This window comes from Aplidium turbinatum, chromosome 1, assembly GCF_918807975.1.
Source record: "Aplidium turbinatum chromosome 1, kaAplTurb1.1, whole genome shotgun sequence".
NCBI classification, from domain to species: Eukaryota; Metazoa; Chordata; class Ascidiacea; order Aplousobranchia; family Polyclinidae; genus Aplidium; species Aplidium turbinatum.
This window is the reverse complement of record NC_137472.1, coordinates 61,526,815-61,540,495: the sequence shown is the minus strand read 5'-3', so window position 1 is coordinate 61,540,495 and position 13,681 is coordinate 61,526,815. Positions and strand designations below refer to the sequence as shown.

Here is a 13,681-nt window from a genome sequence, read left to right as displayed (position 1 = left end):
GATGAAATCCATCCTCGGCTACTAAAAGAAGCCACTAGTCAACTACTGTCCCCATTTCAGAAAATGTTTCAGCTTTCTCTTGATACAGGACAACTTCCTCAAGTCTGAAAACTTGCCAATGTAACTCCAGTGTTCAAAAAAGGTGACCGACATTTGGCACTTAACTATAGGCCTATCAGCTTGACATCGATTCCTTGTAAGATGCTTGAAACCATTTTGAGAGAAAGAATGACTGAACACTTGGCAAAAAATTCCTTAATATCAGAGAATCAACATGATTTCATGCGGAGGAGGTCTTGCTTGACACAGCACCTGGAGTCTGTTGCCAATTGGGTGAAAGCTATGGATGAAGGTGGCTGCACTGATGTGATTTTTATGGATATTATGAAGGCCTTTGATACGGTTCCCCACAAAAGATTGATGTTAAAACTGAAAGCTTTTAAACTCCATGACAATGTTCTGAAATGGCTCGACTCTTTTCTACAAAATCGTAGACACAGAGTAACAATTCACAATGAGTTTTCTGACTGGTCTAATGTGACAAGTGGAGTCCCTCAGGGCAGTGTCTTGGGCCCATTGCTGTTCATAATCTATATTAATGATTTGCCTCTTGGTTTGAAAAGTTCGGTTAAACTGTTTGCTGATGACACTAAGATGTATAAGAGAATTCGAGACCATACTGATTTGGAAGCCTTACAAACTGACTTGGATCTTCTGACAAAATCGTCAAAAGTATGGAAACTAAAGTTTCATCCCGACAAGTGCTGCTTCCTCAGAGTTGGAAAAGAACATCAACACATGAAATCACAGTATAATATTGTTACAGAAAGCGGAGAAAAAGTTGTTTTAAAAAGTGTGAGTGAGGAAAAGGACCTTGGAGTGATATTCGATAACAATCTATCCTTCTCATCTCACATTGACAAGATGGTATCTAAGGCAAATCGTATCGTTGGTGTCATAAAAAGAACCTTCACTTTTCTTGATGTAAATATGTTTCTCCTTCTATACAAAACGCTAGTCAGAACAATATTGGAATACAACAACATCATCTGGTGGCCAAATTTCAAACATCAAACTGTAAAAGTAGAAGCAGTTCAACGAAGAGCCACAAAACTTGTGTTTGGATTTCGAAAACTAACCTATCCAGAAAGGCTGAAAAAACTTGGTCTGCCCACTATAGAACACAGAAAACTCCGAGGTGACCTCATCGAAACATTTAAATACATGCATGGCTTGTATGATGTCAATGTCAACAATCTATTCACACTGGACCTGAAAAACATTGCTACAAGAGGACACAGCCTTAAGCTGGAAAAGCCAAGGCCCAAGACCAGAAAATTTAGTAACTTTTTTACTTGCCGTGTGATCAATGGGTGGAACAGTCTCCCTGAACATGTGGTTACTTCGCCAAGTGTAAATTCGTTCAAAGCTTCGTTAGATAAATTTTTCCAAAACCGGGATATTGTGTACACCCCACAATGTTTCTAATTTTTATGTTGTGTTTTGTGCAAGCTTACCACAGTAAGTTTTGTTTCCAAAATTTTTAACGTTACCTTCTATTTATACTGTTGTTGCCAATATCTAATACTGTAGTGTACTATTTATTGTTGTGATTGTGTAGCCTACTGTTATTACTGTACCAACACTAGTGTTCAATTACACTGTTAGCATTAGGCATTCCAGTAGTCACTGCCTAATTTATGCATACCAATATTGCTTTAGTACAATAACAAAAATTTTGGTATTGTTTTTGTGTGTCTTTTTACCTTATATAGCTGTTTACTTTTACGTGTGTATGACTGTTGATACCTCTGTTAATCTTAATATTGTTATTATCTTTATTAGTTGTTTACTGTACGTGATTAAAAGATGAATAAGCACTCTGCTTTACAACATCTCATATATTATTATAAATACAAGGACTATTTACAAATTTTGTACAAAAATAAAGTGCTTTCAGCAACGACAGTGAGTAGGCTACTGATTGCAGAAAATAAATACACAACATGGCAGCTGGTTGCCTAGATTAAATAGCATTATCATCATTAGGTTCCTTCGTTGTATTGAGGGTAGGATACAATGCGCCATTGTTTTCGACCATGAGCTGTTCGTACTGCATTTTCATAACTTAAATAGCATAGCCTACACGTATTACAGTCAGAGATGGGCGTGATCTTGATCTTGAAGATCACAAGTGATGTTCAAGATCACTTTTTTTTGGGTGATCTTGATCTAAGATTACTTTTTTTTTGTGTGATCTTGATCTTGTAGAACAATAAGATCAAGATCACTTTTAAATTGAAGTTTACTTACTAGATAGAGGCATTTTTTTAGAACTCGTACTGTACAAAGTAATTAGTGGCAACTACTAATATTAAGCCACTGTTAATATGATATGTGTCCAACAAAAGACGACTTAAAGTCTCTATCTACTCTGGTCAGTGTTGCCAGTTTAAAATTGAAAAAGTTTTCTGTGTTGGTCATAAGAAAGAAGTCAACTTCCATGTACTTTGTGCTGACGTATAATAAAAAATTGATTTAACTTTGTTCACAATTTCCATGTGTGATTTTTAAAGAAATGTTTGCTTTCTTTGACTCAATTTTAGATGTTTCAAAAGTTTAGAATGGCGGTGTTAAAAAATCTGGACTCTAGCCGACTTTGGTCATGTAAAGTGGTTTATTGCAGCAAATCAACCAGACCAAGACTTGTTTAAGGTCTGAGTATGGAGCGGTTTGTCTGACCGCAAACCTCTGAACTTTTTTGATAGCAGACAACAGTATCAAGGTTGCCAGATGGGTAAATGGTGCAATAAACATTGACATAATACAGAGAAAGTTAAAACTCCTTAGTAACACGAATAAAAACTCCCACATGAACCAGACAAAAATTTGGTAAAAAATGATGCAGTTCAAATTGTATTTTTATTTATTTATTATAAATATAAAGTATAAAAGTAATTGCGACTTTTTCAGTAGCCTATACTACTGTATTTAACCCCGGCCTTGAGTGTGACGTTGCAGTTCTACGCAAACTACGTCAGCAATTGCCAATTGATAGGCCTAATAGCAACAGTCACTAACTTATTACAATTCTTAGGCCAGTGATCGAGTAGTTAAAAGTAAAAGTTAGCAATACCAACTATATACCTTTATCCAGGTTTTTTGCAACATCATTGATCAAAAACTTCATTTTTTTTTTCAAGTACCGGTACACAAAAAGTGATCTTGAAAGTGATCTTGATCTTCAAGATCACGGTCTTGATCTTGAAGATCACATAGTTTGGTGATCTTGATCTTCAAGATCACCTATTCTTGGTGATCTTGATCTTTAAGATCACCAATACTGGTGATCTTGCCCATCTCTGATTACAGTTTACATATTACCATTAAGGGTTGCTTTGTCACACTTAGAAGCTTCAATATAGCATATATTTTTATGAATAGCAACATTAAAATGATTCAATAGCCTACCTAACTACAACTTATTAGTTTTTTGTTGAAGTGGAGTGATTTTGAATGTAAATGGGCTAAAGAAAGCTTTTGTCAAATTATCCTTTTGCATTTTTAAAGTTTCTTAGAAATAAAGTTTCTTAGATTCTTAGAACTTTAGTTTTTAAAGTTTCTTAGAACTTATTTTCAGAAACTTAAAATAACTTATATATTTACGAAACAAAACTTTAAAAATCGTTTAACCGTATCTGTTACTGCTTCCTTTTGGCGACAAGAGTTACTGGCCGAGACCATCAGGTCTATGTCTTTCTTATTGCTTATTACTCCGTCGGCTTATATTAACCGTATTAAGACTGGGCTCTCAAGGTATTCCTGAAGTTGGGGGGGGCCATAAAGTGCCCGCGGTTTTTGAACGATTGTTACGCCTTTGATATGCATGCTGTCACTTAGATATTTTACCAAGTGAAAGAAAATTTATCTGACTATCCAACAAATTCAAACTTGTCTTCGAATCATGTGTATATCTATAGGCTAAGTGTAATGGATTTATTGGACCGCAGTCAAATCGCCAAAGTTAGATGTAAATTATAATAAAGAAACAAGGCTTGCTCTGCTTGAGATATTCACGTCACTGTAATTTCAGCGTCACACTTTGCGTTCTGTCTCTCACACTAACAACCGTAACGGCTCATTAACTGCCGAGAATCTATATACTCTGCAATTATCCAGCCGGCAAAAGTGCGACATTATTATATCGATTCAACGTTTCACCACAGTGCTTAGACGTGAAAATTGTTTATTTGACTTCAGTTTGGTTGGAAAGATGCGAAGATCGGAAACAACTGTTGCTTGAGATGTAGGCAGATTTATGTCGATATTTGCTTCATTTCCTCAATTTCACATTAGAGGTACATCTAAAGACGAAAAACTGATATAGACAAAGCAACCAAACTTTGAAGTACTGTAGGTTATTCCAGGAAGAATATGTCCGCCGACAAAATTAGTTATATTTACGTAAATTCGACAACTGAGGACGTTGAAATCTGGCAATGTTGAGCATTACCAGCCATCTAGAATCAAGTCCCATTGAACTTGAATAATAAATTGTATTTGCTTACAGCTTGACAATGCGCAATGCTTAGTTACTGATGATATCCGTCAGCCGATCTTCATGTTTTTACACCTAATAGCTGTCGCTAATCGTTAAATCGACGAAATAACAGCGCAGTTTTGTCGGCTAGAAAATTACTGAATAAAAATTGTTGCCGAATTTTTTCCACAATTTATACAGCATCGGCAGTGCCGTATAAATTGTGTATTAATGTATAAATTGTGGGAAAAAAACATCAAAAATCGACTTATACGATATCATCAATGTCGTTTATATGATACACATGTCGTGTATATACGATACACGAAATAGCGAAATTTGATCTCTCGACAAGTCTCTAATATTTTTTCCGCATGCGTGGCACCAAGCTGGAAATAATTCACATTTACATCGATTGGGCGTAAAATGGGCTAGCTGGAAAGCACCGGTGAATGTAAATAATCGTCAACAAACGTGGATTCAATGCAGTTAATTACATTATAAAGTATCATCATGTGACTAAGTGTTTCTCCTTGCAATACGCGTATTGTACAGTAAATAGCGTTTCTGCTTCAATAATATTTTAGTGAGGACTCACATGTAAAAGTTATTTTGTTTGTTTTTACTGGACTGTAAACAAGTATTAGCACGTTTGATTATGCGTGATGATGGCTGAAATAGTACGCTATGCGTGTACCTACATCTTATATACAAGGCTAAAGTTATGGCGTACTGTGCTTTATTTACTATTTTGTTGATTCGCAACGTTGAATGGGCACCTAAGTTTCGAAAATCGAAGTAATTTCAAAGCAAACATTTTTATCTTTGTCTTTTACAACTACAAATATCATTCGTAGAACTGAATGATGGGTTAATAAACATGCCATTATCGTTAACTTACTGCCTGATTATAACGTAAACAACAGGATGTAAGAACAAATAGGAAGAAGAGCTGTCGAAATACGTTAACCAACCTAGAGAGAAAAATTGACCATTTGTACGTCGACTCAACGTCGTTGAATCGACTTTAGTCGTTGAATCGACGTAAAAATGGCCGATTTGCCAATGGAGAACAAGCACATGAAAACGATTTTATTTCTGTTTGTTTCAATCGCAGCAACGTTTTTACGTCGATTTTACGTCGTTTGACGTTGGATCTGCGTAACAATAGCGGGTTTTGAAAACTTGAAAACACGATCAAATGCAAATGAAAGCAAAAGACGTTGATTCTATCCAATTCCGTATTACAGCGAGCGAGTTATATCGCTTGAACATATGCGTTACATCAAAATCATTGAACAAAACCACGGTTTGTTTTGTATGTTTGCTAGTGGCATGATACAAGCTAATAGAGTCAGTTTACGATGATGCGTAGCGGCCACCCGTGCTGAGGCCACCCGTTTGGCATCACAACACCCGACTAAATTAATTTTGCTGGTTGTTCTCGCGCGCTGGTGTAAACCAGCTTATCCTTATGCGTGGTTTGTGCATCGTAACCGTTGCGGCTGAGGGTGAACTTCTTTGAGGCTTCAGAAAAAAATGCGCCACTGTTACATTATTACAACGTTGCTTCAAATAAAAAGGCTCCATTAGCTATATACTGTATATGCGTTTCAGAGTGAAAAACGAAACAAATCACGCTGATACACAGCTCGTACAATCTGTCATATTTATGTTGATTCAACGTCTAGCTACGTAGAACAAATGCCAAACTTACCGAGTTTTCAAGCTGGGTATAAATTGCAGCGGTTTGCCGATGTTTAGAAGAATCCAATTAACGAAATCAGGAATTGTTTATTTACCACGTTTCTGCAGAAACAGATGCAAAACAAAACGTAGTGCGAAAATATAAAGTTACAAACTTTTCGCATTCTATACCGACGAGTTACGTCATTTTACATTGGTTCAACCATGATGATGATAAGTCAAAGCTAAAACAGCAATGTACTGTTCCAACAGTAGGCCTACTCATCTTTTGAAACATAACAATAAGCAATGTCTACTTGTGCAATTTTTGGAGGTAGCCAATTTTACGATAAATCAAACTCGTCTAACGTTGATTCGATGTAAGAATCTTACAGGCTATCGTGTCCTACAAGCATTCTCTCAACGCAGACTTGTCGATTATTAACCGTATCTGTCACTGCCTCCTTTTGGCGGCAAGAGTCACTGGCCGAGACCATCAGGTCTACGTCTCTCTTATTGCTAATTACTCCGTCAGCTTATATCAAATAACAACGGGAAAAAGTATGCCGTTGGTCAAAAGCCTTATCTATCACTTCAATCAATTTATTTCGCAAAGTATATTCGTGATTGTGTATTTTAGGTAGAAAAGGTGATAAAGACTCGGTTTTTGACCTATTTTCGCCATTTCTTGGTCAAATTTCTCAGTTCACATTTTATTTTGAAAGTCGTTTTGCCTTGAACACAGAATTTCATCAATTTAATTTTTACGTTTCTGTGCAAACAGTATTCCATGCACTTTTTGCACTACAAAGCAATTTGCGCGAATAACAAATTACTTTCCTAATTATTGTCTGCCAGCAAAGAATGACTCATTCGAAGCGCGGTCTCTCTTCATGCAGCGTGAACGTCTGAACTGTCATAAAATGCCATATGTGAAAGTAACTAAAGGGTTGGTGTCCATATTTACGTCGATTCCACGTCAAGTAATGTCGAATAATTGTACATAACCCTGTAGCAATTATTTTCGACTTGGATAGGCGATAGCGAAATTCTTTAGTCAAAAATCTCATCTTAGGTAAATTTGACATTAGTAGATGTTAAATCAACGTAACCTCTTCATTGACTTGCATGGTTGAAAGCGTTTTCCGCAAGCTAAGGAAATAAACTCAATCATTATCAGTGACAAACACAAAATGAAACCGCACGCTAATAGTAAACTGTCAATCAAGCTGTTGAATTTCAGCAAGTTTCTTGCATTTCATAACTGGCTGTGACAAAAGGTTTATTGTGAACTTCACAATTATCCGATACCAACATAATCGGGATTAAAAGTTGGGGCAAGAAAAAAAAGTAAAAGTCAAGAAATCTCAGGTTTCTAGCGTCACTGCTTCTATGTGAAATTGCTGAATTAGCAGAGGGCGAGACCATAAGGTCTACGCCAGTAACAGATACGGTTAAATCGATTCAACAGCTGATGACATTGAATCGATGAAAGCATGGCACTTGCTGCCATCAGGCTTGTACGAGGATAGAGATATACTATATTACTATTGCCCAATTTGTAAAGTGATGCATTTGACTTGTATTAGACAACTTATCTAGTTCGAAATTCTTTCATATACATATGCGAATTCATTTTCAAAATACATTCCATCAACCAACATATTCTTGTTTTTTTTTTCTGTCGATATCTGCTTCATTTCGCCAATTTCACATTAGAGGGACATCTAAAGACGAAAAACTGATAGACAAAGTAACCAAACTTTGAAGTAGGTTATTCCAAGAAGACTATGTCCGTTGCGTAATATAAATGGTTTTGTTTCAGTCACAGACAGAAGTAACTGTATGCAATTTATGCCAGACGCAATCTGTAATTGTTATCATGCATTGTTTTTACAACTAATCCAATTACACGCGCGATAAGGTCATTAGGCGACTCCGCTTGGCGGCTTGGTGCCTTTGAATAAACGATCGATGATCTGTCACTCTTTTTATAAAAGAAACCAACCAAGCGCAATCTGCTCTCACTTCAGGAGCAAATCAATGAAATATTTCAAGGTACATGATAAAAACAGTAGAATATCTCCCAAACCGAATCAGGTACAGCCACGAAACTTTAAATACGTTTAGCCAAGTAATATTTAGGAAAAGTCAAGAAATTTCAGCTTATTAGCACGTATGCCCATTAAAATACAATCGTTTGAAATTGGCGCGGGCACATTATGCCAGCCCCAGTCTTAATACGGTTAAATAACAACGGGAAAGTGTATGCCGTTGGTCAAAAGCCTTATCTATTACTTCAATCAATTTATTTCGCAAAATATATTCGTGATTGTGTATTTTAGGTAGAAAAGGTGATAAAGACTCGGTTTTTGACCTATTTTCGCCATTTCTACGTCAAATTTCTCAGTTCACATTTTATTTTGAAAGTCGTCTTGCATTGAACACAGAATTTCATCAATTTTGTTTTTTCCGTTTCTGAGCAAACAGTATTCCCTGCACTTTTTGCACTACAAAGCAATTTGTGCAAATAACAAATTATCTTTTTAATTATTGTCTGCCAGCAAAGAATGACTCATATCGCATCAGAGCTTGGTCAGAGACCGACTCCCTACCCAGACAGCAAAATCGACGTTGAATCAATTGGGGATATAGTGAGCTTTCGGGATACGAAATCACGTGACCTCGCGAGAGCACTTCTGCGCACAGTAGTGTCACTGTTTGGCAAGTATTCAAAGTTAAAACAGGGCTGTTGGTGATTAGGCTGCACGTTGAAGACTAGTTAGTAATAATCTTTGGTTGTGCAATAGGGACAGAAAGGCTAATGAAGGTCTTTTGCATGCTGGTTTTCTGTAGGCTATCTGCAAATACACATCTAAATACTTTACAAGTGGATTTAGACTAGGTTTATAAAACATTATTTTGTATTGTCCATTGAAGCAAATTTGTGTGACCAGTGTTGTTTTCTGTGCAAAGTGGAATAATAAGAAACAAAACAGGCAGTTCTGAGATTATTAAGGTTCCTTTTTTGTATTAAAAACATGACTGAGGTCTGAAGATACTTTTTATACAAATGATTAGTTTGTGGGCCTACGGTACATTGGATATGTAGCCTTGTCATTGTAGTGAGAGCTTTCAAGAGTTAATTTGTCAGAACAAGAGCTAGTAGTAAGAGTATGGGTTAATTTCAATACATCACACCATCCATACACTGACTAGTATCATTGCCTAATTCAATGTGGCTTTGTGAATATTAAATTGTGCTAGGCCATAGGCAGGTGAAGCAGTTGCCCAGGGCTCTATCATCAACAAAGTCACTAATTTTGGCAAAAATGTATGTAATTAAGCAATGTTTGGGAAACTAAAAAACTAGCACAATCTGATAAAGTAGGCTATGTTAATTTGTTGTTTGTAGGCTACAACTCCATAACAGGATAGCAATATTTGTACCCACATGTTGTATTTCTGTTTGATTAACTTAGATATACCACACTTCAATAGATTACACACAGACCACTTTATTGTACTTTCTCTCAGCTAATCTATCTCATGGCTCTAGTCTCGTAACAGTCGCACGTAGTACAAACGATAGGCTAGTGAAACGTAACAATGGTTTCTATGACGAAACACTACATCCCTCCTTTTTTTTTAAACTTCAAAATACGGTACAGATCATATCGTTAATGCAGCTTTAACATTGAAAAACAAGAACATGAATGAGCTTTTATGAACTGCTACAGCTGCACTTTAGTGGCGACTCAATTACGAAACAATTGGTGACACAAACGGTATGTACAATTGTACATAGAACATCAGACCAGGCTGAAAATTGAATGAGGCTGTTCACCAGGCATTAAATTAAATAATAGGAGATGTTCTACTGGTGCAAATTGAGCTAAACTATCACAAGATGTATACAGTGACAATTTGCTTTTATTCCGACGTTTCGTCAATCAGACACGACTGACTTCTTCAGGGGCTAGACCAGGTAGTGACTACCTGTCTAGCATGGCAAAACACAGGACCATGTTGTTGAAACCAACTAAACACGCAAAATGAAAATTCAACTCTAGACAAAATTATCGCGCGCAAATTCAAACTTTGACAAACAGCCACTTTGTTGTTCAAAATATTTGTTTTTATTTTGATTCCAAAGTAAATAAATTAATATTTTATTTTGAAGTAAACAACTTGGACTCAACCTATTTGATTATTTTATGGTTAGAACCAAACTGTGGTTTTAGATTACAACCTGGTTAGCGGAGCTAATATTGATTGATATTATTCCTGCATTGTTAGATCACAACGATAAACGCTCCATCATCGGCATCAGCAAAATCCTAAGGGAACGCAACGACGAGGAAGTGACTGTGGCTGTAGGAAGTCATTTTGATGGAGGGTGGATATGGATGCGTGCCTCCGACAGTCAGAATGACATTCTTGCGGTGACGTCGTTCATTAAATTGATGCCAGGGCGGATTGGATACCTTTATCTGTACGGATGCAAAATGAATTCCAACCAATTCCGTCCATGGAAGGAATCGATCAAATCGATGCCTGGATCCGTAAGTCACATTTAACTTTTATAAGCAACGTTTAATTACATTGATCCATGGTTGCATTAACATCAATTGTTACGTTGATTCAACATTATTTTACATTGTTTTATCGTCCGAGTCCAAATCAATTTTTAATTGTAATTATTTAAGTTTTGTTAAACTTTTACAAATAAACAAAACGTCACAAACAACAACATTGTTTAACTGTTGCATCATAATTATTTGTGTTTAGATTGTTTGGTTGAATCTCCAATACAACTTCCTATCTGTCCATGACGTCATCGAGGTAATGAGCAAAGTTGAGGAGAAAGTTGCGATGGGGAATTGCCTCGATGATGGGGATGGGGAGTGGAGAGATGCAAACATGATGGAACGATCCATGTTGCAGAAAGCTCTGGATGGGTCCAACAATAAGGTGAAATTTACGTTGATTCAACGTTGTATAATCTAACATCTACACTGTCACTATCTATAATCTATAATATCTACTATCTATAACTAAGTGGAAACCTGGATTAATCTTGTGTCTTTTATCTCGTGCCCGTTTGGTTTGCTCGACGGACTTGTTGTTCCACAATGAAACTAAAAAGTTGAAAAATATGCTACATTTAAATGGATACCCGTCATACTTTTTTGATAAAATATTAAAAACTTTTTTGGATACGAAACCGAAAGATAAACCCGAAGAAGAAGATTTTAGCAACTTTTTTGATATACCATTCTTGGGAAAAGATTCGGTAAGATTTTCAAAAAATCTAGCTAAAATTGTCAAAAAGAAATTTGATTGTGACATTTACCCTGTTTATAGAACGTTCAAAGTAGGCAGATATTTTCAGCTGAAGTCGCCTACGCCCTTTGCTTTATGTTCTAATGTCGTTTATAAATTCAGTTGTTTGCGTGATGCAAGCCTGACATACATCGGTATGTCAACAAGACATTTATCGACTAGAGCTGGGGAACACCTGAATTTGAATTCTATACAGAAAAGCGCAATTAAAGATCACATTTTTTCATGTACAGAATGCCAAAATAACGTTTCTATCAAGCAGTTTGAGATCATGTCTAGAGGCAGGTCTGAGTATCAAACTAAGATCTTGGAAGCCCTGTACATAAAACGTCACAATCCACTTTTAAACAGACAATTTTATGCTTGCGGCTCGTCTTCTGCGGCTCGGCTCGGTTCAACAAGACAAACTCTCTACCGAAGCTCTATCAATCTATAATAATCTAATAATCTATAATATGTATAATAGGGTGGGTCGGTTTTCACATAAAATTGTCGGATTGTCGCATAAATCGGTGTTTAGGTGAGGCTTGCCATACTAAATAAAGTGTTAAAATTTCAATGTGATAGTGTGCTCCTAACCACTTACCCCAGGTTATATGGAAAAATACAATTTCTACTTCACGGTAAATTATATTCAATAGGTAGGCTACAGTGAAACCCAGCAAACATCACAGTATTGGGCTGATACTGGCCCAGTATCGGCTTGTACAGGCAACTTGTATTGGCCCAGTACCGGCGCCTATACCGGGCGAGTACATTCGTGCACATCGTTTACGCGTTGGGCCAATACAGTATCTGTACCGGTGACTGTACGTAGCCTATACTGGCCCAGTACAGTCATTGTACCGGCGCCTGTACAATGCCAATACACAGTACACTCTTTGTACCGGGGACTGTACGGCGCCTGTACACAATCAATACTGGCCCAGTACAGTCTCTCTACTGGTGACTGTACAGTGTACACAGCCAATACAGTCTTTGTACTGGTGACTATATGGTGCCTGTAACAAGATTATATTCCACATTACCGTATGTGTAATTGTGTATCGAAACTATCGCGCCGCTCTGATGCGATTCTCCACTACAAAAGCAATACTGATGCGTATATTGCTCAGTAACTGAAACTGTTGTGCTGACATCCAGGACACAACGTCTTAGGAGTACTTTGACAGCTTTTGCAACACAACTTATTTACCACTTGCATCTTTTATTCTCGCTGACACAGAAGGAAAACTGCAAGAAAGTAGGCTATGGACAAAATCAATGAAATCAGTAAAAAAATACGGAATGAAACTAAATTTGAAAAAAAGAAAGACAGTGTGATAGAAAAAAGCAATGAAAATAAAAAAATAAAAATTATTAAATAAAAACAAAAAGAACAATTGGATCAGGTCACCACATGCACCCAGGGTCACCACGTATACCTAGGGTCCCTCATTGCACAAGATGGAAGATGCACCAATGACGTAAGAAGAATCGGTCAAGCAAAAGCGTTATTTTGGAAATGCAAAGAATTTTTAAAGAGATATAGTTTTACAATCAAAACTGAGACTTCTATCTTGTTTCATAAAACCAGTCATGTCATATGGAAGTATAAAAAAACACAATACAAACGATGCAATTAGAAAAAGAATTGGGGTGCAAGATAGATGGGCAAACGATTTAGCAAAACAAAAGATGAAATTCAGGACAACTACATCAATTGGTTATTAAAGGTATGGTGGAAATAGACGAATTATCGTCTACGCACATCAATGGTTGACAGTAGCGCACTCAGAAAAAAATTTAGGGGGGGGCTAATTCAGAAATGTCGGCTGAGTGATTTGCGACAATAGTGACAGTGACAATAGGCCAATGCTCATCCCTTTGATTAATATTTAAAGGCACTTACAACCCACCGGTTGCCGATACATCAGGATTTGTTCTCTCAATCAAATTAAAAGTTGGCTTAGTGAACCCCATGCTACTAGCACCATCAGCATCCTCATCCAGTGGCGTAGCCAGGAATTTTGGACGGCGTGTTTACCTAAGACGAAGTCCAGCGGCGGGGGCCTGGGGGCCACCCCCAGAAAAATTTGAAAAATTACTTTGAATTTGGTGCATTCTGAG

The 13,681-nt window shown here is 36.9% G+C and overlaps 2 protein-coding genes across 5 annotated transcripts in view; one reads left to right on the top strand and one right to left on the bottom strand.

Annotated features, from left to right (window-relative positions):
• LOC145784470 (protein NLRC5-like) overlaps window positions 1–13,681 on the bottom strand; it is a 562,247-nt gene that overhangs the window by 187,597 nt on the left and 360,969 nt on the right. The window lies entirely within an intron of this gene.
• Window positions 1–13,681, top strand: part of LOC145784531 (uncharacterized) — a 62,690-nt gene that overhangs the window by 29,809 nt on the left and 19,200 nt on the right. The window contains exons 4-5 of the mRNA XM_082596372.1: window positions 10,526–10,791; window positions 11,018–11,200. Of these exons, the coding sequence (XP_082452498.1) occupies window positions 10,526–10,791; window positions 11,018–11,200 (449 nt within the window). The remainder of the gene's footprint in view (window positions 1–10,525; window positions 10,792–11,017; window positions 11,201–13,681) is intronic.